At 37.3% G+C, this 26,621-nt stretch overlaps 1 protein-coding gene across 3 annotated transcripts in view; it reads right to left on the reverse strand.

Annotated features, from left to right (window-relative positions):
- Positions 1-26,621, reverse strand: part of COL19A1 (collagen type XIX alpha 1 chain) — a 181,860-nt gene that overhangs the window by 100,535 nt on the left and 54,704 nt on the right. For all 3 annotated transcript variants that reach the window (XR_010027253.1, XM_063152974.1, XM_063152975.1), the window contains exon 11: positions 14,042-14,086. Coding sequence is in view for 2 of the 3 variants with exons in the window: in XM_063152974.1 (XP_063009044.1) it covers positions 14,042-14,086 (45 nt within the window). In the remaining variant the exon portion in view is untranslated. The remainder of the gene's footprint in view (positions 1-14,041; positions 14,087-26,621) is intronic.

Consider the following 26,621-nt stretch of genomic DNA (forward strand, 5'->3'; position numbering starts at 1 on the left):
TTGAGAATGCTCTAAGCAGTCTTGATGATTCTCCATGCATTGTATGTGCATCTTCCTGTAGGTGAGGCAGATACAGCCCTGAACACTATTTCAGGATAACATTTCCTCCCCACTCATCCCCACTGCTCCAGGGTTCTGCTATGATTGCTCTCTCTTAAAAATGTGTCAAAGTCACATGCTGAAATAGTTTTGGCTTTTCTTAGGATGATGACCTTGCTGAGTGAAGATTACAGTGTTTGCAGGTACCTGTCTTAAGGAGTCAAAGCTCTCTCATTTAACAATGTCTCCTTTTATCATAAAGATGTTGAAAGACAGACAAACATTAATACAAATGTCACAATATACAAAATAACAATATGATCGAGATGTTTGCTCTGTCCATGCGCCATTACTGCCAAGCACAATGACTGATTGAGTTCAGAGACACAGAACAGCAATTAAAATTAAACCAAATAACACTGGCAAAAACAGGAGTACACTGATAAAAATATTCTGAAGAGCTAGCAATCTCTTTGGATTGAAGGACTGCATGCACATTCATTCAAGTAGTTTAGGTATACATTCTTTCTCACACATTCCTTATGAAAGTTCAACTCTCCCATGGCAGCATCCACAAACACTGATTTCTAAAACAGTCTATTAATTCCATGGCACCCTGACAGGCAATTAAGTGTCCTCAGTCACAGTCCTATTGAAAACTCTTATAACATAGGCTACAGAACTATGCTTGAGAACCAAGCCTTAAGTAATGTCCAATTTTATTATTTCACAACTAGAAAATGCCACAGCAAGGCTACCAGCAATGCCTTATTAAAAAGACAGGTGAAGATTCCTATGATCTCTCAATGTGTTCCTTACTAAATCTCATCTTGGTTATTATCTTCAGTGTAACTCTCTCCTGGGAAAATCTAAGAGATTGCCTAACATTCCCTAGTGCTGACCAGAGCCATTGAAGATCACTAACGAAATGAATACTAAAAGGGATTCAAATGTACTGTGGCAAGTGGAAAAGATAAGATACACAGAACACCTTTTCATCTAAGAGATTTGGTAAGGTAAAAGAAACATAAAGACACAACTTCATCCTTCTGGGTAATAGATACCAGCCAGCATAAGAAAAAAAATACTGAGATTCTGGCTAACTCTTGCTTGCTACAATGTATGCAAATCTAATCACAATCACATATTTAGTTTTTTTCAATAATAAATGTCCCAACATAAATAATTAATGACCTAATCATGCTTAAGATGCTCACACTGGCTTTTCTTTCTGCCACATGAAATTTAGATTTTTTATTTTGCAAACTTTCCTTTGCATGCTATCCTGCCACAGCTCATGCTGTCATGACCATTTCAATTTCTTTTTTCTTTTCCTTTAAACCTTTCAATGTCAAGGAGAAAAATTCTAATAAAATCAACAACCAAAACTCCATTCTTTATGGTAATTATTTGATCATCTATTCCCAGCCCTAACTTGATAGAAAAATTCTTAACCCAATATTAAAGCTTTATTCATAGAAATAAGAAAAATAGTACAACCTAAAGCATGAAAGCATCTGAAAGCAGAGTTTCAATCTCCTAGATAATAAGTATTCTTAACATTCACTTGAATATATTAATACTCTTTTCAGAAAGTATCATCAGTCAAGCAAAATGTGTTTATAAGGAAGAGTCACAAAGCTTTTTCATGGTGATCTTAATTTTCAAACCATACTTTGTACTTCCGTGCAAAAACTTTAGCGGGTGCAAACAGTAGTCTAACTCCTCAGAAAAACCCAGAATATATTTTAAAACTCAAAATCCATCATTCTGAATATTAATGAATATTCTATTCTTTACTCACTCCATCTCGCTGAGCTCTGCAATAAATTTGACACACCGAATACCATTCCAGTTTAAAAATTGGTGTACTACATATAATTTATTGTGCTACACCTTTCCTCATAACCCAAAAGCAAAAGCCTTTCTAAACTATAAAGACTCCTGAATTCAGTCAGACAACTCATACATGTATCTTTCCATGCAGAGGCCATAAAGGGAACACTCATGGTCCAGTCTTCCTCTCCTTCTACAGTGTCTCTGGCTAATCTCATCTGCAAATATAAAATCAACAATCATTTCTGTGAGTCATCAGTTACATCCAGACTTGACTACTCGCCAAGAGCACGTCTTAACTTTCCAGTGCCTCATATCTAATCTATGTTTGAATTGTTTTAAATATTTCTTTCAACATTTTTTACTTGAGGAAGCTTCCTCTTTTTGTCACTGTGAAAAACACTAATTCTCTTGGTCAGAAAGAACTGGAATTATCTTGAAGTGGGTCTCTCAGATACAATCCACATCCAGACCACAGACAAAATGTTTTTCATCCCTCTACACAGCTTCCACTTTGATCCAGGCTATTTTCACAAATACTCCCTCATCCCGCTCTCACCTACCCATTAGGATTGTCATAGTTAAAACTCCAGTCATCATTTATCTTCTCCTTTGACGGTTCTCATGCACACACACTTAAATACCAGGACATTTAAGTGTAGAATTCAGTGCACAGTTGGGCATTGCAGGGCTTACATAAGGTCATACCATTTATTTTCATACAGTAACTGCTCCCTTCAACTCAATTTTCCTCTAGTTTTATGAACATAATATCTGCACAATAGATGTAGCATCATTTTTTGTATTATCAATTTTTTAATTAGCCAGTCAGGTCTGGTGTCTCTGCAGGTGTCCATCTTCTGTCTTAATTCTTATATTTTAGTTATAATAACCCTTGTATTAAATAAATGGTCCACTCTGTCTTTGTACATTGCATAACACAGGGGATTCATAATACATGTCTCAGCTTGCTCAAATCCCTGAGTTATTACAGAGTTTTGTTCTTACATCGCTCCAGAACACAACTAATAGCTGAATTTGGCTCTGCTTCCCCTCACGGATCTTCCCATTAATTTTAACCTTTAGTATCTTGTATATCTATCAATAGATTAAAACCTCAAAAGAAAAAACTGTCTCAATAACGAGCAGATTATTTTTCCATTTCTTAAGTAAATACTAGAAATGGATTTGACTTGCAGCTACAATTGTTTAAAATTCTATCTGCCTTTTAGTGGGGAGGTTTCTGTTTATAGCGGGTTGGTGTTAGTGTTGAATGAAGATTTTTCCGTAGGAGGAATAAACTAGTTTCTTTTCAGGGCTTGTCTCCTAAGGCAACCGAAAGCCAATCTGTTCTTGACATCAGTTGACAAATAGTATTGCTTTCACAGAATGTAGTATTTTTTAGACACACATGCTTTCATGGCTTTGGCAGGGGATTGCTATTGTTATTTATACTCCAAAAGATGTTCTGCAGATGGTTAAAGCCACATCAAGTGTTTGCACAAGATGATGGACTGCTACGTCTTTCCTGCCAAAGGCTGCACCTCTAGCTTGATTTCTGTGACATGATAACCATAATAAAAGCCTTTTCTGTAGCTGTGACTATTAACCATGTTCATCAGGCCTACACACACAGCAGTATCAGTTTTCTCTATTTTCTTAGACTACAATAAGTAGTTTATTAATGTCACAGAAACCCATCCTTTGTATCCAGGAAACTGGTGTTTCAATAAAGCTCTCACAAACCCTGGTAGAGTTTAAAGATGTGGCATGTTCAGTCTCCTAATGGGTATTTATCTGAGGTGGAGACTTGATCTGTTCAAAATACACCCACCTTGCTCAGTCAGACTTCACTAAGGTCAGTTCAAAATGTAATTAGAAAAGTAGGAGATTTCTGCCTTTTGCACAAAACTTAGTAAATAGAGATTTAATAGAAGTTTTCTCCCCTTTTGAGAGGATCAAAATAAACAGCTCCCACCTTCCTGGCAACTGTCCATACAAGCAGTCTATATAGGTTCTATGGGTACCATCAGAGAACAATTTCATTTCTCTTCCAGCTGAACCACTGTGCACTGAAGGGTGGAAAACCAATGGGTCTAGAATAAATAGGTGGGACAATATTCTGCTGCTGAATGGGAGGAGTTATCTTTAGAAAGGCCATCCTGGAAAATCTGAACTGTATCTACAGCCAGCTACCAACAAGAGGAGTTTAACTTAGTGCTAGGCTTCAATAGGTACATAAAATGCTACCAGGATAAAGCCTTTTTCTTTCTCTGTGATATGTTTCTGTAGACATCTAAGACAACTCAGTCTTCACCTACTTTTCACCTACTGTCACAGAAACTCTCAGCAGGTGTTGCAAATTAGCTGCTCTTCTAATCCAGCTTCTTTGGCTTCTCAAACTGAAATTTAAAAACACACTAGATGACAAATGTGCATACTGTAAAAAGTAGCATCATAAAGCTGCTGACTGGGTTAGCTACATTAGCACATCCTTCTGTACAATTTACCATTCTTGAACTTTTGTGCAGATCCTCTATAACAACCTTTTTACCCTTGACTTCCATGCTGTGTTATGTCAGGTCTTCCTCAAAGTATTTTTTATTTATGTCCAGATGAGCATAGAGTGTGGCACAAAAGACATGATTTATGGAGAAAATGGCACAGACTACTAGATGTTAACACTGTATTGTGTTGGACTCATTCCAAACCCACACTGAAGTAGCTCAAGTGTGAATTCAAGAGCCATTAGAAATTGCAGAACCTTAGGCTTATTCCCAACACACATCTTTCAGAGTAGCTTCATCCAAAAAGAATCATATTGTTCTCCAACCTCAAAAGTCATCCATATAGGTCTGCAGCACCTTTTAGTCACTTAAATATGCCTATTCTTCTGAATTACATTGGTTGCTGAAGAATAGCCACATACCAGTCTGGAGAAACAGAATGTGCTGGGATATAAACCCAGTAAACAGAGGCACTTTCTTGGTCTAAACAGTTCCCTGACTTGTTTCTTTTACTAGGAATCACACAAACAGTTGCAATAGCAGTGCACAGGGATACTGGGGATAGCAAGAAGCAACTGGAAAGGAGGAGACTGGGAGGAAGATCACTTTTATCACTGACAGTACTACGTTAATAAACATCAACTACTGCTAAGTGGAGGGAAAAAAAGTGCTTTGGAACTTAAATATACTTTACTATGTATATTGCTGGCTTTTCAATAGTAACATCCACACCTGTCTTTGCAGGTTGTAGAAAGATTCCCCTGCTCATATGCACACACTGAGTTCTATTTTTAGCATATTAATGAAAACAGGGCTGTCATCTCCTCTTCTACAGTGACCAATGTTTATGACCATTTTGTTTTTTCTTCTTTCATCACATTGTTCATGAGTTCTAATCCTTTTCCTCATTGAAAACAACTCTCACTCAAAGTTGCAAAAGCTCACATACAGAGTCCATTGACTTAAACTTGCTTAAGAAAAAATGCATAGATTAAGATGACATAAAAGAAAGAAATTGTTTGCTGTCAGGGTAGTGAGGGACTGGAACAGGCTGCCCAGAGAATTTGCCCAGTCCTTACAAGTGTTCAAGACCAGTTTGAATGGGCTTTGAGCAACCTACAATCTATAGGTGTCCTTGCCTATAGCAGGAAGATTGGAACTAAATATGATTTAAGGTTCCTTCCAAATCAAACCATTCCAAGATTCTGTGATTTCATCTACAAATTTTCATCCTTGCATTCATGCCTATTTTATAAATATTAAATAAAAGAATTTTAAAAGAGATCTCAAAGTATGAGGCTAAACTATAGGAACTGCAAGGCTCCATAAGCATGTGTGCAATTTATGCTAAATGTTATTTTCAAATATTGCAGCATCAATACTCTTTATTAAATTATCCTATTTTTTCTTCTCATTAGATACCCGTCAGTACAGTCTTTGTCATAAAGAATAATCTGCTGAAACAGTTCTCAGTTGCTAAATGTGCTAAATGTGCACCATGTGTTACAGGTTAAAATTTTTACATTAATTTGAAATTAATTACCATTTATTAGCTACCAGTCAAAAAGCTTACAGGTTTGTTTCCAAACTAGCAAGTGCTTTCTCTAGGCATTACAGCTGTAATAACATCCAGTCTTCCATCTCTGGATATGTCTTCACAGAAATCTCCAAAAGTGGCACAGAAGGCACAGAATGTACTGGAAGCAGTACATTCAAAGGACTCAGCACTCTGCTCACACTGTTAAACCTCATATCTCAACAGAATTCCCCCTAAGGAAGCCGCAGGGCTTCTGATACCCCAGATAGCTCATCAGAACAGGCACGGCTGTTTGTGCAGAGCACTGCGTGAGCTGTCTTGCCCAGAGATCACATCTGGGCCTACCGAGCAAGAAGCTTCCTACACTGTGGGAGAAACTGGGTGAAACTGAAATTCGGAGAGCTTTGTGGACCAAAGTAAAGTACAGAACCACAGAATACGCTGAGTTGGAATGGACCCACAGGGATTCTGTCAGGCTCAAGTCACTTTTGAAAAATTGTACTCAATATGTGCAAATCACCATTTTCAGAGCTCAAGATAAAGATACCTTTCTAATGCCAAAAGCCCTCCATACCTGTCAAATTTGGATGTTTCTAGTCCAAGGCAGAAAGAGGGTGAGAGTCCACACACACATTTATGTATTATAAAAATCAATATTCCGCTAATCTTGTTCTCAGCAAGACTTGGAGTGTTTACACTCAAAACTGTTGCAGACATCTTTTATGAAAAATCCTTTCCTTAGGATTTTTCCTCCTGAGAAGCTGAGAGGCCTCAGGAACAAAATGTAAACATTGATTATCTGCTGCTGTGGAATGCAACAGGTGCATCTGTGATTGGCCCATATTGGTTGTTTCTCATTAATGCCCAATCACAGCCCAGCTGGCTCAGACAGAGAGTCCAAAACACAAGCTTTTGTTATCATTCTTTCTTATTCAATTCTTAGCTAGCCTTCTGATGAAATCTTTTCTTCTATTCTTTTAGTATAGTTTTAATGTAATATATATCATAAAATAATAAATCAAGCCTTCTTTTCCCTCAACCTGAGACCCCTGTGAACACCGTCACACAAAACAATTTTGAAGTACACAATAATCTAGTCAAAACACCTAATTATAAAGGATAAAACAGATGAGGATGAACTATGACAAACTCAATACAGTCATTATAAAATGAAATGACATGGCAAAAGAACATATGAAGTTCAGTGTAGATATACATCAAATGATGAAGATTGTAAAATCCTTATATCCTCTATGTAGCCGTAACACCTGTGAATGCAAACACAACTTACTAAATGGAGTGACTGTTATTGACCAGTTCAAAAGGATCAAGAATGAGATCTTGAGACCCCACTCAAAGCTAAAGAGAGCATAGAAAAGTCCCTGTGAGGAGACAAGAAGGCACAGAGGATAAACCAAAGAATTTCACTGTGATATTACATAGACTGAAGTTCTTGTCTTTTCCACCTTTACACACTGGAGCAGAACTCAGTAACATCCAGAAGCAAGGATATATGGTAAGGATGATCCAACAGAGCACATATTTCATAGACACTATGGGAGACACTAATTGCTATTCTTCAATTTGAAAGAGACAGATCAGGAATGTGTAACAGAAGCTTATTGATTCTCAATTGATACTGAAAAGGAGAACAGGAACCTTCTGAAAGTAGAGGACACCAAATCAAATTAAGAGGAAGCCGGTTTCAAATAAACAAAACGAAGTGTTTCTTCAAACACAAAGATAAACAGTGTAATTCCTCACCACAGGACATTGCAGATGTTTAAAGTTTACATGAATCCAGGAGAAAATTGTTCTTTCTAGTGGGAGAAAAGTCCATTGAAAACTACTAAATTCACTGAAAACACATCTGCTGAGATGCAGTCTCAAATAATTGAAGGCTGGAAGAGTACTGTACTTGCTTACTTGGTCCTTACTCTTGTCCCCAGGGCACCACTTCAGGTTATCATTAGAACAGGATGCTGAGCCTGATGAACCTTTAATCTGACCAAATGGGCATGTGTAAGTAAATTAAACAGTGATAGATCTTGGGACCTGGAACTTGGTCATCTATATCATTTAATTGATAGACCCCAGCTGTGAAGGTTTTTTGCAGACATTTCAATGAGTCCAATTAGCATTTCCTGATATAATTCCCAGGCAGAGTTCAAAAGCTAGGGACAATTTCCAGCAGACACTTTTGATTAAGCCCATTTCAAAGGGCAAGAGCATTAAACAACAGGAAGATGGCCATATCATGCTGAATACCACAGAGCTACTTGATAAGCCCTGGTGATGTTTAGCTTACCAGGATGCCAATGAGCTTGCATTTATTTCAGGGAGAGAAATAAAAGAAAGTGCAAAGAGGTAACTAAATTGTTACAAGATGAGAAAATCTTGTATACTTCTCTTTACAGCATTAGGAGACAAGTATGAAGACAAGTATTTTTTCACATTTATATTCAGCTGGTGTAGCACTCACTCTTACCTGCATGAAACAGGATTTCAAGGATTTCAAATATTCTTCTCCCTGCCCCAATAAAGCATCTGCACTGATGGTTAGCACAGGTAAGAGACAAATTTTAAGCACAATGGCACAAACTCCACTCATCTCCAAACAAACCAGGGAACAGGACCCTAAGTCTATAATGTAAATTGCACATTCTTCCATTACTCCAAGGACATTAAGACCGGGTAGTCCATGGTTACACCAAGATTTGCAGTTTATGGAATTTACTCTTCTAACCTTTTGCTCAGACTGAAGCATTTCTAGCAGAAACTACAGCTCATAAATAGAAGCACTCTACTAATACACAGTGTTACTAACTGCTTAATTGTATTTTTTAGCATTTTTAATCATAGACCTTTGTCTTCCATCTATGCAAAATAGCTTCTATTTTTCAAGTAAATTGGAAGCTTCCCCAGTACTTGAGCCGTCTGGTTTTATCACTGAAATTTATGTTACAGACATTAGAATACTAGAAAAATAATGGCTAGCTTCAAACCACCATGCTAGACCTAGGAAAGGTGACTCTTTCTTCATTTCCTTATGCTTATTTAAGAAAAGCATATTGAAGACTGAAACAAAAGACTACACCTGGGGACAACCTGGAAGTTTATAGCCCTCTATGTTCTGGAGGGATTGAAGGTAGACAGAGGAGTATTTTATTAGATGTGACAGAATGAAGTAGAAAATGTTGAACCTCCGGGAAATCTTCTTGACACTAAGATCTATTAGGAATTGTCTTCTAAAGGAAATAGATGAAGCCCTATTTCCTGGGATAATTCAAATTGTACTTCGGAAAATAGTAAATATATACAAAGAACATCCTGCGTTTAGAAGAAAATTGGGCAGAAGAAATTTTTCTCGACATTTAGGCTGGACAAGCCCCAGACTCCTCCTCTCTTCTCATATGTATACACAGGCTAAAGCACAATTAAGACATGCAATATGTAATGTAAAAAGGATGGAACTCTGGAAATAATAAACAACTATATTTATAGTTTCATTCTCAAAGTTTCCCTTATTCAAATACATATAACTCTTTAATTAATATCACTTTACTGAGAAGTATTAAACACAGAATTATAGTAAAATAATAACTTTACCAGAGATCAAGTGCTTACAAGTGCATATCACAGCACACAAACTGCATCATAGCTCATGTCCGATGACATTCAGTTTTGAAATCCTCAAGAGTGAGAAAAAAGGGGATATGTTTAATGAAGGAAAAAATCTTCCAAGTCTTCTGAGATATCAGCGAATCCTGTGATTTCATTATATAACAGCACACTTTGCCTCTCCGACTTAAAACACAAAAAGGGATTTTATACTAGCGTTTTGAAATAGTTAAACAAGGCAAAGAATTTAGCCTTGCTCTCTGAAATGACTCCCAGCTCTGTGAAATGACCAGTACCTATTAGTGACACACAAGTCATGTTTGCTCAGCTTAATCCACATGTAAATGTTTTGGCTTTTCTATCACCACTTTTTCAAATAAAATTCAGATTTGTTCCACATATACTGAATGCTAAATGCTACTGAAATCTATATGGAGTTCACGTTTCATGTGTCCCAGAAAATTGAACTCTCAGGGTTCTAGCTCATTTACAGAAATAAGCATATCTGTGAAGTGTACTAATGAAAATACATATTCTAACCAAAAATGTACACAAGATGACAGAAAAAGTGGGGGACCTGGTTAAAGAGTACTAACCGGAATGACCAAAGGAAGCAATAACCAGGAGGAAAGAGAATTAATTACAGATTTAAAAATAGGAAAAAGGTATCTTAGAGGTTATTTCTCTAATTTGGGTATTTAGGGTGGACATTAGACAAGTTCTTCACAGAAGGAGTGACTGGACATTGGAATGGGCTCTCTAGAAAGGTGGTGGAGTCACTGTCCTGGAAATGTTTAAAAAAGGACTGGATGTGGTACTTACTGCCATGGTCCAGTTAATAAGGTAGCGCTAGGACATAGGTTGGACTCGATGGCCTCAAAGGACTTTTTCCCATCTAGCTAACAGGCACTGGGCCGGTTCCAACCCCCAAGTGATGCACATATTTCTAATATCAAAATAAGTTATAATAAATAAGATTTCATCCTGTGCAATTTCAAGATAGGTCTGAGATCCTGAAACCTGCAGAGGTTGAAATCCAGACCCAAACCTATTTATCAGGCCAGATTGCTCAGGGCTTGCCTTGAAAGCCTCAAGGAAAAGTTGCTGCTGGAAAACCACCTTGGGCAACTTGTTCCAGAGCTTTACGGTCCTATCACAGAAAACTATTAACTGGACAATAAAACCAAACAAGTATGTATGTTCAAAAAGAAATGGTCTTGATATTCTCTATGCTTATTGAATTAGAAATAAATGTAACGGATACCTTACATAATTTTGATGCTAATAACAGAAAATGACAAAGTCACTTCATATAATCTCTTCTCGTGTGTTTTCATGAAGCAAGTCTTTAATTTATTCCCTTTTGTGTTACCAGGATAAAAAGTGCATACCACTGGAAGAGGAAATTACTTCTGTAATAAACAACAGTGTTAAAATTGAAACCCCTTTCCTAATGGCTACACAGCATCTTCCTTGCTGCATTTCCAGCCCACTGCCCTGCATGCACTACAGACACACAAACAGACCATTTCCTTCCTCCTTTGCAGCGATGTAATGTATTTGAAGGCTGTTCACATATTTTCAGCTGACTCTACACTAAGAGTAAATCATGCAGTCCTTCCTCAAAGGTTCTGTATTCCTGAACACCAGTCATTCCCAGTGCTTGCCTTCCAATTCATGCCATATCAACACCAAATAGCACTTTTTAATAGGACTTTTTAATTAGTGTTGTGGACAATACTTCACTTTGGAACATCTTAGTCTTTCAGTTGCAATTTCATTTTTATTTTCAGGCTACATCTCTGATTTACCAAGAACATTCTGTATTTTAAAACTTTGTTCTAGTTAATATCAGTACCTTCTGATTCCTATCATCATGAAATGTAATAGTCATATTTTCTATCCCATACTGTAAAATTAAAATTCTAAGCAGTATTAGAAGGAGAACAGATCCCCATGATAGAGTTTGCCTACTTGGCAGCAAACCAATTAAAACTGCTCTCAGCATATACGTTTTCAGTCATGCTATAAAAGGGCAAACCAATGTTTTTGTTGCAGTTATAAGACTATCACATAAGAGTGTCATTATCTATGTAACAAAAAGAAAACAGAATACAAAGGAGAACTAAAATAAATTCACAGTGAGAGCATATTTCCCTTGGAGAGAAAACTTGCAACATAACACCTGCACTTCTTGAACCACTATTGGCTTTTGTAAGAGAGAACCAAGTTCAGCCATGACCAAAAGCAGAACAAGACTTTTGGATTCCTCAAGAAGAACCAAGTGTGGCAGAGAAACCCTTAAACAGCATAAAGAAATCTCCCTCAATAATTTACATTATGGATGCTTCCCATAACTGTAATGTACAAAGGATCATGCACTGTCACCTCAGCTGTCTCTGTCTCTCTGGTGTCCCCAAGGCTTGCTCTGCCAAAGCAGAACCTAATACAAAAACCCAACTATTTTCATTTGATAAAACAAGGTATAAGGCTGGCTTGGTTTCAAGTATTCAATCCTAAGAAATTATGGGGTCACTGAACCAAAAGTAGAGAGAGGATGGTTCTTTTCCATGTACCTCTGCAGGGAGTCTGGAATGGCAAATACCCCAGGCTGAGGTAGCTGTGCCCCACCCTCGGTGATATACAAAATAGTGTGCGCAAAAATTTTGTTCCTTAATATGCAATACTAGGTAAAATTTTGGGTAATAGGAAAATTTTCCATTTCAGGCTTTGTAATCATGTTTGTTACACACAAAGTAATATAGCTATTTCATTTTGTGCTGCTATGTAAAAATGCAAACGTGTTGAAAATTTTTTTTATACTGGAGTTTAGTAGCTGAAACTCTACATTGTTATTCTTAAAAAATTATTTGAATTAAAGCTGAACTGAATAACTGCTGAAGACCTACTTCCCATAGCCTTAAAACACATGCTTCCAACACAAATATCATGTGTACCTTCTGATGAGATAGCCCAAATTAATTTTGAGTGATGACTGGTAAACAAAGAACCTTCCACTCTTATATTTCCTTTAATTTGAAGGGCAGTTGAATGCAGCATTAATAAGAAATAACAGTAAACATAATAATAAACACTGGGAGTATTTTTAAATGGGACCTTTTAATTATCATCTGAGTTTATGAGACAGAAAGAAACAAAATGGTCTAAGCATACTGGTTTAGTTTCCACATAAGAAAAATGCAACTACCAGTGGTTGGGTCATTTTATCTCTCCTTTAAAATAAGGGAAATCAAGCAAAGAGAGTGGCAGCAACAGCTGGAACCATGTGCCTGTGCTCAAAAACAATTTATTCATAAAACTCAAGGAGAGCACAGCACAGCTGCAGAGCAATTATGGGGAGGGGAAAAAAATTAAAAAAAAAATCCACAAACCCTTCAGAACTGATGAATGATGATACTACCAAGGAAATAAGATCTGTCATTGGAGTCAGAAACACTCAACCTTAACAAGTGGGTTTTTTCAGAGGCTGAATCCCCACATTATAAATGTTAGTTGTTATGGATGCTGGTTTTTACTTCTGATACTTCTTCCTTCTTGACTACTGGGATACTACCTCTTAAAAAAACCCCACGTTTTAAATCTGCTTCAATTCTGTTAATCCATAGGATGCTTTCTTTAAAATATGAACACTGGAAAGCTGTCTGACACTTCTGAAGAGGTATGGTGGGTGAGTGAATATATCCATGTCCAAAGCAGCCTAACTCACAAATATATTACACTTTTTTAAATTCAGAAGCTGCCGCCTACTCTCTGTTTTCATCAGTCTGAATATTGCCAGAATAGCAGCTTCTGTCATTCTTCATCTTTATAATATATAAATTCAGCAGAAATGCTTTTCTGCACCCTTTTTAGACAGTGGGCTGAAGCACAGAGAAACTGCTTTTTTCAAGAAAAGATTCTTATTTCAGGTTGCCTAATCCAGACCAGACAAAACTAGTGAGAAACCAGTAACTAGGCATGAACATGGTTAAGAACTGAAGTTACAACCACAAAGTATCACCACTGTTACTTTAATTCCTATTAGACAAGCTGGTGTCTGGCTCTTCCTTCCATTTGTACCTAACACACTTTTTGCCTTTGATTGATGACCTAGGAAGACTTACCTGTCAGAGATAACATGAGAAGATTGGGTTGCATCATCTGATACCACCCAACACTGGCATTCTATCAGCCAAGACAGCCTTCCACAAGGCCAGTTTAGCTCCCATTTTAGTACAGGCTATTGAACTATTTCCTGCCACTGCAGAGGCTCTGTTTGTTCCTCCAAAATCTTTTTCTTAGAGAAAAAAAACCCATCTAAATGAAGCCCTGATGACACTCAGCAAATACATAAAGAACTTCTTTCTTCAGCATTTACATGTCAAAAATGTAAGAATTTTATGAATTAAAGGGTTAAGGTAGACAGCCAGAACAAAGCTCTACTTGGTTGGCCATATATCATATTGTTAAACCAATAAATTACACGGACAGAATAATTTACCTTTTCACCTTCTTCACCTTTACTACCTGGAAAGCCACGTTCACCCTGGAACACAAAAGGATAAAATACAAATCTCAAACAAATATTGTTCAAGTAATTGTATTCTTTAAAATAATTTTACTGCAGTGAAGTTTTATGAGACAAAAATGAAGTAATTTGGATCCTGATGGTCTCTCATTCAAAAGGTATGAAATGTCTACAAAAAAATGATATGGCTTTCCATAGTTTTGTCAGTTAATAGGAGTCATTTATTTTTCCATTAATCCAAAGGGATTTACTCAGATTTAAAAATTCTCAACTATTTATTGACTCTAGACCTGCTTATTAAAGTACTTCTATTTGTCTGTAGAACCAATTTTAATACATTTATTCCTATTAATACCTTCATTTTAATTTTTGAATATAACTAGTCGACTGTGAAGGTCTCCTACCCAGATAAACTGACAAAATATACAGATATGATTTATGAAAAGAAAACTAATTTCTTTCACTTTGAAAAGCGTATGAAATTACCCAAGTATTAAAAACAAACCAAAACAAAGAAAGAGAAAACACAGAAGGGGTGAGTTTTAAACTATTAACTCAACCTCAGGTAATTTTAGCAGATTGAATTCTTTGTTTGATGGTATTTCAATAAAAAGGCCTATTATAATGGTCTTTCCAGCTCTAATTTCCTAACTTTAAGCTCAGAAAAGGATCACAGTGCACAATGTTACTATGTTAACATCTTCATCAAATGCAATCTGCAGTCTGTCTATATTATACAAAAATAACACCGGCTCTAGGTTTTTATTAATGTATACTTGCATGTTTTGTGAGACATACAGAAGACAGATGGGCAAAATCATATACAGACAGCACAAAAACGACCTAATTAAGAAAATGAAAACTTTTTCTTTCTCCCTCAAATCATCTAGCAGGAGATAGTTTGCATGTCATTTCCAGCCTCTAGAATTCAGTCTCATGGCCTCAGTGCAACACACGTTATTTATACATCTGTAGACAAAAAGAGTGGAAAATATCCAAAGGAAAGCTTATGGTGTTTTTAAAATTCCTTTAAAAAAATTAGAGCAATGTCTAAACATCTTTCACCCTTCAGAGAGTGTAATTTCCTTAAATAGAAGTTTAAGGTTTAAGTGAGGTTAACTAGAACAGCTGGCTATAACTCGCAAAATTTGTAGCAGCATTTTGTCAAATCTTTCAAGTAACATATCATGTACTGATCATATACTACACATCTGGGAATTGAATTCAAAGATTTGGAGGTGTACAGACATATAAATTACCAAATAGTTCTGGAGTTTTCATCACTTCCTACAGTGGCTGCCTTTTACTTTTTTCTTTTGGAGGGGGTGGCTTATACAATCAACAGCTCAATTTTAGAAGTGAGCCCATGGACAAGCATACAAAATGGTATCTAGTGAAATAAACTTCTGCATGTCCTCACCTAAAAATGAGAAGCTAATTCCTGAAATAATTTACAAATGTATATGACTTCAGTTCGTCTAGTTTCCTTTTTTTTTGTGAAAAGTCATGTCAGATATTCTTTTGAAGCCCCTTCCAACCTGCGTTGTTCTATGATTCCCATTCCTCCCCAAATGCTGGACACACAACACAAACACTAAAAAATTTGTGGAAGTGTTTTCTTCATTTAGCTTTCCCATTTGTGTTTTTACTCAATCCCAAATTCATTATATGAGATCGAGTCAAAATTTCTCTAATTTTAGCTTGTATTCATTGCCTCTCATCCTTTCATTGCTCACCTCTGATAGGAGTCGACTCTTGCTTTTCCACACCCACCCAGAATTTACAGACAGCCAAGAGTCTGCACACCACCCACCACCCCTCACTTTCCAAATCATCTCACCTTAAGGCTGAACAAGCCCGGCTCCCTCAGCCTCCCCCCTTACATCATGGGCTTCAAGCCCTGGTGATCTCGGTGGGCCTCTGTGGGCTCATCCCAAGGAGCTGCTCTTTACCCTCTCCAGGGAGCTCCAGAGTGGATGCAGAGCTCCAGATGTGGCAGCACAAGCACTCACCAATCACTCTTCCTGGTCTGCTGGACATGCCCCTGCTAAGGCAGCCCAAGATGCCTCTGGCCTTGTGCAAACAAAGGGTGTCCAGCAGAACTCCCAACTCCCTTTCTGTGGAGCTGCTTTCTAGAAATTTGGCACCTGGCCTCTACTGTGGCATAAGGGTATTCCTTCTCAGAGGCAGGCCCACATGTTTTTCTATGCTTAACTTTAAGAGTTCTGTGATAGCTCATTTCTCAATATTGTTCCTTCCCTACCTTCCAGCACACTGAGACTACTTCCCTGCATTTGATAACATCCATAAACTTTCTGAGAACCCTATCATGCATGTTATTAATACGGACATTAAATAACATCCAGTATTGCCTCATGGGTATGACACTTGTTATTAGGGAGCAGTCAGACTGCATAGCATCATTCCACCTTTGACCCCAATCTTCCACCCACTCTGTTGTTCATTTATTCAATCAGAACCCCACAGATTCTAGTGTAATTATGTGTCTCAAGACTAGGCCAAAAGCCTGGCTGGAATCAAGGGATACAACACCCACTGCTCTCCCCTAATCCACACTGACAGCCATTTTATCAGAGTAGGCAATCAGGTTGGTCAGTGTGATTTATCCTTGGTAAATCCATGCTGGCTGTTCACACTAGTCCTGACCTTCTAGTCCTTCCTCTGTTCAGACATGCTTTCCAGGATTTGCTACATCATTTTTCCAGGGACAGAGATGGGGGTGACTGGCCTGCAGTTCAATGGATCCTTGAAGATGGGCATGATATTTACTTGTTTCCAGTCATCAATGACCTTCCCTAGTAATTATAAGTTTTTGATAATGACAGAGGGCAACCCTGCAGTCACATCAGGCAGCTGCCCCAGCACCTCTGGATGCATAACGTTTGGCATTGTGTAAGCATCCCAGTGGCTTAAGTGCTCCTTAACACTTTTTCTGTGGCCAGAGGTTCATCATCACATTCTCTCCTAACATGCATAAATAAACTGGGAGGCCTGAGGGCAAAACTTATTAGGGAAAAAAACAAGGTGAAGAATAATTGGGTAGTCTCAGCCTTTTCCACATCCCCCACCAACTAAGCAGCAGGTCAACCTTTTCTTCAGCTTTGTTTTTGCTGTGGATGCAGTTAACAGAAGCTCTTAAAACTCTCTTACTAGTTTCAATTCCAGAGGAGTTTCTGGTTTCCTAACTCCATCACCACATGCTCTGGCAGTGTCTCTATGTTCCTACTGGGTAGCTCACCCGTGCTGCCACTGCTTACTTTCTTTTCTGTCTGAGGTCAGCCAGAAGCATCTTGTTCAGCCATGCTGGCCTTCTGCCATACTCACTCAACTCCCTGCATAACAACAGGGAGTGCTCTTGGGGTTTTAGGAAGCTGTCCTTGAAGATTAACCAGCTGGACTCTGCAGATTTGCAGGACAGTTTCTATCATTCCTTGGCTTCCTCTTTGCCAGACTCAAAAAATTTTTCTCCTTGATACTTTCCTCAGATGTCTTGTTTTCTAGGCCCCTGAACATAAACTAATTCCCTGCTGGACCCTCTCTGGTTTCTCCACATCTCTTATGGAAGTGAGGGTGGGGGACTCCCCCAAACATTACACAGCATACCAGGTGCAGCACCACAAAGTAAAGAAGTGAAAATATCTCCCCCTGATCTGCTAGGTGCAATTTTAATTATATAATCCAATATAGGGACTATATAAGTAGGGGAGCACTGTTAGCTCATAATTCAGTCTCACGTCTACATCCCCATAATTTTCAGCAATGTTGCTGTTCAACAAGTCAGTTCTTGCCTATAGCAATATTAGTGATCAACAATGCCTTATGTTTCATAAATAGCTCAGATTTTTCTGCACGTACGTGAATTTAAAAAAAAATCCAAATTAGAGAAAATAAGAAATATAGACAGCAAAATGTAGGTAAAGAAGTTTAGGAAATTTCCACTTGACAGTATAAAAAATATAACAGTATTAGCCACTAGTAACTTAATTCAAAGAATACAAATAAAAAAGTGAAATTTAAGAAGTAGCACATATATGGCTGACTTAAATTCTCCTTTGTGTGGCCAGATTCTCATATTAAGTTAAGCAAAACATTTTACACAGATCTTTCATGGACAATCATTGATTGCTTGTCCTGATATCACTGAAGGATTGCTGATCTCATTTTCAGTGTTTTAAATATGCCTGCAGTACAAGCCAGTGGGATCCTGGCTTTGAGTGTAGAAATGGATAGACTGTGGTAATCTTGTTGCTGAACAAAATGCTGGCTACCTCATCTGCAGAAAATAAGTTCCTTCCTTCCTTCCTTCCCCTTGTGCTATATTACAGGAAGTGTCTGCCCTAAAGATACACAAATTGCATCAAGGTCATGTTGCAGAAGATTTTCTCAAAATTTTAATAACAACAAAATAATGGGGATTTTTTTTGTGTGGTCTCTTAACTTGTTGAAGCAGCAGAACTATTTCCCCTACAATTTTCTAAAAGGAATTAGCTGGACAGCCATTAAGATTTAATTCCAAATATTTGCAATTAAAAGCACCTGCAACCAACAAAAAATCCGACCGTGAAAAGAGGCAATTTTAACAATTATTACTGCAAGATCTATAATAAACATGTCTCTTTTTGCAGGTTCTAGCCTTCCTACAATATTCCACTTCTGGAAAGGAGCAAAATGGAAGAGTGGAAGAAAAGCCCTGTACAGTTTGAAGAATTGAGCAACTGGAATTAATGCAAAATAATATTGCTGGGCAGGTTTGTACCACAGCACCACATGTCCTTTCTCTTTTGAAAGAGAAGTAAATAGTAAAGTTCCTCTGTCCCATTATATAACTGAGAAACTGGATATGTAATTCAAGTACCATTTATGTAGATACTGGACAGCTGGCAAAAAGGATGTTGAGACTGCAAATGGTTAGAAGGAAACTTTTTTTATTTGTTTGGGTATTTGTTTGGTTTCTCTTCTACCTTGGAGCCAGTAATACTGGGTTTGCCAGGAGCACATACTAAGGCAGTTTCCCCCTGAAACAAACTGTACACAGACATCATTTTACAGACCTGTCTCATGACTGAGCTAAATTAAGAGAAAAGGGCATCTGGACATGTATTGCCTCTCATTCCTTTTCTATGGAATAGCTGAATTAATTTCAAGAGTTATATTTTTCTCCTATCTTGTATTTGGTTAATATGTTTTTCACTTTTAAAATAATAGGCCATTAACAATTACAGGTTATCTAATTCTGTAGCAGATACAGCTGTAGGTTGCTTCAGACAACTAGACAACAGAATTTAGAGAACTTTGATCACATGGAAAGCTTTCTCAAACTTCATTTCAGGCCCTGTTCTGAAGAACACAGTCCAAAAGGCAATTGCATGCTACCCAAGTAGCATGCAAAGGCTTCCTCTGTCTCCCGAGTACCTATTAGGCACTAGAGCACACAGGGATCTACCCTTAGACCATTAGGTCCAACAAGGAGCTGCATGCACAAGGCAGGCTGCTGCTGCTGGTTTCCAGGCTCTGCTCAAAGGGCCATCCCAGAGCTATCCTTCATCTCCAAGCGCCCAACTTACACAGCAGGGAGAAAGGCAAATCTTGATCCTCTGCAACCAGGCAGGCTTGCCCTACTTCCCAAGTGAATGTTCTATACAGGCTGTTAATTTACTGTGTCCTCTAACCCATGTTTTAAAAAAAGAGTAAAGTGTCATCTGTACAGTTGACTGTGACCCCTGGCTCCCAAATTACTTTCTCCTTACACTGCCCATGAAAATTAAGGATCTGACTTGAACTTGCAAATTCCATTCAGGGAAACAAGATGCTTAAAAGTTACATACAGAAACTGAGCATAAGTAAAATCATACAGCTAGTTAACCAAAAATATTTTTAAAAGGTTACTGTTCAAACTGAGCAACACAGTAAACTTCCTCCTCAATATTTGAATAAGGAGTACTTGAAGAAAAGCAAACCTTAAATCACGAACTTTGAGTTGAGAGCTAGACAATTCAATTCTGCTTTTAATATATAGCTTTACAAGGAAAAGCTATACTTAAAAGCCTAGTGATATTTCATTTCGAATTAAAACATAAAAAATTGCAGTAATTTCCTTTTCCATTCCTTCTTAGCAAAGCGTATTAAATAATTACAGACTTAGTGAGAACCTGGCTCTGCCACTCAAAGCAAAGAATCACCCTCCATTTACAGATTCATGAAATACACCACCATGAATACATTAAATTTTTTGTCATAATTAAACTATAGTTACTGAACTGAATTCTGGTAGAATTCATTTCTGCTCATATGGCTTCTAATAGGAACTTAGAAGTCTTATTAAAAGAATCTAAAATGAAATCCTTTATCCATTCCATTCATGGATCTGATGTCCTTGACAGCAGTTGGCCCTAGTAACTTGTACACCACCCAGTTGAGTTTTCTGTTCACGCCAAAATTCACCAACAAAAGAAAGTTTTGAAAGTTCACTTGCTTGATTCCAAGCCAAGCAGGAGACAAATGACTCAGAGACACAAAAAGAACAAAGACAAAGGAAAAACTCCAAGCTCTCTTAAAAACAGAAAGAGCCAATAAAAGAACGAGCATTCATTGGAATGATGCAAATAATTAAGCAAATAAATACAAAGCCCTCATGACATACAACAATTAAAATAAATCTTAAAATAGCTTGCTAAAATGGCATTTTTGTAACTCCACTTATGGCACAATTTCCAACTTTTTCTTTCCAGCTCCTGTCTATAACAATACATGGGAAAAAGTAGAGGGGAAAAAAATCTAATTAATCATTACAAGTAATCGTTAGCACTTCATTTTCTCTAGATTTACAAAATGGATTGTGAAAAATTCTTCATAGTCTGCTACCAGATAATAAAATTTCACCTTCCCTGCTATACTAGATCACTGTAAACTAGAAGAACACCCCCAAAACACAATCACAGATTTTTTAATGAAAAGAAGCCATAGATCTTTTGTCTTGCATTGTTTAATCAGTGCTCTACAGATTATTATTTCTTCATGCAAAAATCACTTTTACATCAATACCATCAGTATTGGTTCTTATTAAATCTAAAATGATTGAGGTTGTAATTGCTTTAACTGTTTTGGAAATGTGTAATGTATTTATATACATAGTCCTTAATATAATTTATTGAGTTTTTCAGTTTATAATTGCACTGCAACAACTTATAAAATTAGAGAAGAATTCTGAAGGCAGAGTAAAATGCTTTGTTACTTTGTATGTGTGTACATAACAATATTCTTAGAATAGATTTACATCAGTTTTTATACCTTGATTTCCACATTTAGCTATTTCTCCCTCCCAAATAAAGAATTTCCACACTAAAACATTGAAAACAATAAAAGCAGAGGCTATCTTAACATACAGGTATATGAACTTTATCAGGAGTGTTATCTGCACTGTGAAATAATATTGGAGCAAAAAATTAATTAGGAATCACATTACCTAAACACACACACACACACACAAAAAAAAAAAAAGAAACCAAAAAAAGAACAAGTGTTGAAAGAAACTTTTATCAATCACTTGGAATGCGTTTTGCTATTTGGACTATTTTAGGCACTAACAAGATTTATAATGGCAAACATACTGGAACTTCATGAGATTCTTTTCAAGGCTGGGAAAGAGAAACAATTACTGTAAAATACTTTAAGTATTTTTCAGACATGGTTCTATGAAATTAAAAACAAACAAAAAAGAAACCCAGAAAAAAAAGCCACCAAGAAGCTGTCAGATGTTTCTCCATTCTCAATATGAAAACCACACATTTTTATTTTTAAATTTACTGGGGCACTGCCAGTAGCTTGATTTACTAAATAGCCTTGACACTCCAGGGTTACTAGCAAGGGAACTCATCTTAATAGAAGCAAAATCAGCACAGTCAAACACTAAGTAGTGTTTTGATAATTTATGGATATGTGCCTTCCATTAGTCTAAGTATGCCAGACCCTTGGAATAATCTAATAGCCTGGTGTTTTAAAATGAGGACAACTATTTTTAGCATTGCAGAAATGGAGCGGAATGTTCAACAGTTTACTGTCAGTGGGCTTGAGCAGCATCCTCCCCTGTGGAGCACGTACCCAGCCAGTGCAGAGCCACCAGCAGGGGCAGAGCTTTGCCTTGAACAAATTACAGTCCATTATATGACACCTTTCTTAGCCTACTGGAATATTTCCTTGTTTATTTAAACAGGCTCTTGTTAATGGTCTGGATCACCAGGTAGAATATTAGCTATGTAAAAATGTATTCAAAATATATTTATTTAAACTTGCTCCATGAATTTCCTGGATTACTCATGTCAAAAAGTTTCTGCTGAACATTATGACATTTTGGCTTCACTGCATCTACCAAGCCTTTCAATCCCCCTTGGTTACTGCTGAGCTACCAGCACTTCCTGAGTTCTTGCTCACTGCTATCCTTGTTGCAAACTTGATCCGTGTGAGCAAGAATAAGATCCTTCCTTAAAATAACCTGATGAAGAAGGGCTTGTGACAGGTAAATAGTTCATTTCCTTTGCTCTGTCCTGCTTCCACAGTGGAGCACATACACCGTGGTTGGGCCATGGGGGTCAGGGCAGGTCAGAGGGCTCATGTTAAGTAACTGCCCAAGAGAAAGGCAAATGGCAATTACCCTACTGTCTTATTTGCATATTATAACACAGACTGAGTTCAGAAGGCACAAATTCCTCATTCACATCACTCACAAAGATGTTACCCATCTTTCGGACAAGACTGACTTGCCTATTCATTCAGGCAATTGGATGTTAATATACTCCGAATTAAATGACACTTGAAAATCTAGATTTTGATGCTTTATATTCAGACTAAAGAATCAGCAGTTGTAGGCAGCTCAGAGCATCAGAGAACATTGCCACAGGGCTTCTTACTCCAGACTGCACTCTCCTTAGTTGGCATTGTTTCCTTTTTTTGCTATGAGCATGTCTCAAAAACCATGCAAATCACGCAATATCTATATTCAAATACATAAAGCATACCTATACTCAAATACATAAAACATATTTTCATACATAAAGTACATAAGTCAAAAGTTTGTTCCTATATTTTTCCTCAAAAACTATTTCCACCCAAAAGAAGAAGTCAGAGAAATTGCTCTGAAAAACCAAAGATGAAAGGATCACACCATTAATTGACATGCACAACTACAGCCAGGTATACTGCCTTTTTCCTTTTTTATTTTTTTTTCCTTTTTTCTTTGGTAATTAACAGACTGAAGTCTTTGGGACATATGTCAAGGAGTGGTTTCTGTGCCATCAAAAAAGTATCAGCAGAAGCAGAGCCTCTGCTATCAGTAGGTCTTCTTTCTGCCTTTGCCAATTACAAGTGGTATTCACTGCTATTGCATGTCCTTGAAGAGGGGACAACTTAAAAATACAGTGCAGACACAAATTAAACATGGGCTGGATAACAATCCAGTTAATTTGATCTACAACATCATACACAGAACATTAAAAAAATGCAAATAAATTTCACAAGAACATTTCCTGTAGAGTAGTGAGAATATGCAAATAGGATTCTGGCTGAAAAAATTCTCTAAGACTTAGAAGTTCCTATAGATGAACAGTTTAAAAATTGAGTCTAGCCAGTTGAATATTTCCATTATGTGAAGTAATACCATTGAAAAAAGTTTGAAGCTATCTTTTAGTCAAGGGCAACTGATAGTTTATTGCAACTATGTTTTTTCCCCTTACAGCAGCTCTGTCAAAAGGAAAATTGCCTGACCTACACACCATCTATTAATTTACTGCTAATCCAACCATAACATAACATTAAAGCAATCCAAATCCTATTAAAGTTTCAACACAGCTGGAAAGTATTCTAATTGGTCTTGCTCAAATAATATTTGAAATGTAATAATACTAAATGTATGTTAAAAAGCATTATTCAATATGAACATATTGCTGAGGACTTTCAAAAATAATGTAATATGACTATTATTCTGAACATAATAGTTGGACCCTCAGGTTTATAGGAATGTAAACAGCATTGGTCAATCTCTTTCATCTCAGAAGCTATTCTTTATAAGAGAACTATCATCAACATCATCTTCATCAGTATCCAGTTCCATAATCTGAAGGAGGCAGGAGGCAGATTGTCAGCTGGTACAAATGCAAGTTTAACTAAAAAAATTCAGACCCACAGACCATTAAATATTAACTTCAATGTTTAACCACACAGACATGAAATGCAAAAAAAAAAACAGTAGAAAAAGCAATTATTTAGGCTGAACCAGAGATAAATAGAACTGCAGACAGACTGAAATTTCTAGTCTAAGAAATAATTCCTATCATTATTTTTCCTGAAATGCCATTTTGTCAGTGTGTTTGTAGCTGCAAACCTCTTTTGAACCACTGATAAATAAAACAAGGTACAGTTTTCATGTCTCCACTTCCACATAGATTTTTAAGGCTTTTCCAAGAAATGTCTCTCCTCACTTCCAAAACAGTGATTTTGACATTTACTGTCAAAAGACAGACTTTTGGAGACAGATTAGGAGGATATACCAACCTATATAATAATAGGCAATTGCTATATTATTAAGACTAACCGGGTATATTAAGACTAACCCCGGAATCAGCAGATTTACTGTCAGCACAGGAGCCCTGGAGCTGCTCCCTAAAGGTAAGTCTCCATTTCCATAAATTCTGAGCACTTCTGGGGGTAATGATGACATCTCAGCCTAGTAGGGTTGTAATTTTCCCTTTCAGGCCTTTTCTTAACCTCTTTGAGGTTTATTTCCCTACTCTGCATACCACATCTGGGATGCCTGACTGAAAGCAACTTGTCCGCTATCTGAGGGACACAAATTTTTGCGTGAGTTTTTAACCATTCTCCATTAAAGCCTAATGTTTACTTAGAGAATCAACACTACTCTGACACCCATTTCTGCAGCTGCATTCCTTTCTCATTCTGTGGTTCGGCAGAAGTTCTGCCAGAACAGTGTATTCTAGAGGGTGGCATTTCTCCTGGCCATCTGACAACACTGGCAGTATAACCCTGTCACCACAGAGAGTCATGCATTTTTCTTAATAGATCCTGAAGTCTTACCTCTTTCCAACTCATGGATTTGATACCAGAAGACAAAAATGTTCAGACCAAAGTATGGAGAAATGGGGTGGGGAAGACAAACTGGCTACAGCTGCTCTTACATTACGTATCCTACCTGCTTAGGTTCCCATTAATCAAAGGTGATTGGCAAAATCATCCTGCTACTCTTCTGTTTTAATTGCTGCCTTGGCTAGCAGAGCTGCTATCATGGCACTGACTAACAAATGCCTTCTTCTCATTAAAACAAAACCAATCCCTTCCCACCCCCGAGACTGCCACCGAGACAATCTCTCTCCATTTATGCCATGTGCTGTAATGCAGCTTACAGCAAAGCTTCAAAAATTCATTAAGGAATAGCATTGTCTACATTGTACACAATTCCCACCTGTTAAATAGTTTCCTACCTTTGCTCTTCTATTGTGGCCTTGGGTGCACCTCTATCAATACTGTATGCTTCCCTGGACAGGGAATTTATTTTACTCCAGGTTTGTGCTACTCTGTCTGAGAAAGTCCCAAAACCTTGTCATGTTACAGGAAGACACACTAACACAGAGTATACGGCCACAGCCAAGAAGCCTGGCAATCTCCTTCCATTCATACTTTTAAAGTGACTTTTCATTCTGTGAGGTGGACAGCTAAATAATGGCAATCTCCTTCCATTCATACTTTTAAAGTGACTTTTCATTCTGTGAGGTGGACAGCTAAATAATTATTTCTTGAGATATCATTGTCAATAGCTACAAATAATTGCTGTGCATCTTCCTTGTGTATACCTAACAGGTTACAAGTATAAAACAAAGTTAATTATGAATTAATTTTTCCTGTTTAGAGTCTTATTTCAAAGTAACATGATGTTATTTTCATGTGTGTGGGACAATCAGAAGAACTGTCATTCACAAAAGAACAGGAGCATAGTGAAAGGGGTGGTGATTCTGAAGAAAAAGCATTAGTTGACTAGCTTCTCAGTCTCTGTAAAAAAAAAATCTGTCTTGTGTGAGGTACTTGTTAAACACAAATCAAACACCTGTCACCCAGCTGGGCCACGTGTCTCACTGCTGAGACATCTGCAGGAACACACTCCGTGCCAGTTGCTTTACTTAGTGTGGCCTGGGAACAAGAATCCATTAGACAAAAAGTCAACAGTGGAATTAGCAGCACTTTTTCTTTTAGTCCCCTTCCACTTACTTGTTTGACTTCTTGTGTTACTATTTTTGGGAGCCTCATGCCAGAGAAACAGTGCTGACTGCTGATTAGACAAGACTTGGCCCAGCCTCAGCGTGTCACATTAATTTAATCGGTTCAGGCTTGAAACATGCAGTATGGATCTTAGGTGTTTATAAATATGGGCTAGCAGTGAGAACTAAAAAAATAAAAATACATTCTGGTTTGCAATACCTGTGAATGATTTTACTATACTATTAAAATGGAATTTTTCTTTCCAACAATTTGG

The sequence above is a fragment of the Melospiza melodia genome, chromosome 3 (assembly GCF_035770615.1).
Source record: "Melospiza melodia melodia isolate bMelMel2 chromosome 3, bMelMel2.pri, whole genome shotgun sequence".
Taxonomy (NCBI): Eukaryota; Metazoa; Chordata; class Aves; order Passeriformes; family Passerellidae; genus Melospiza; species Melospiza melodia.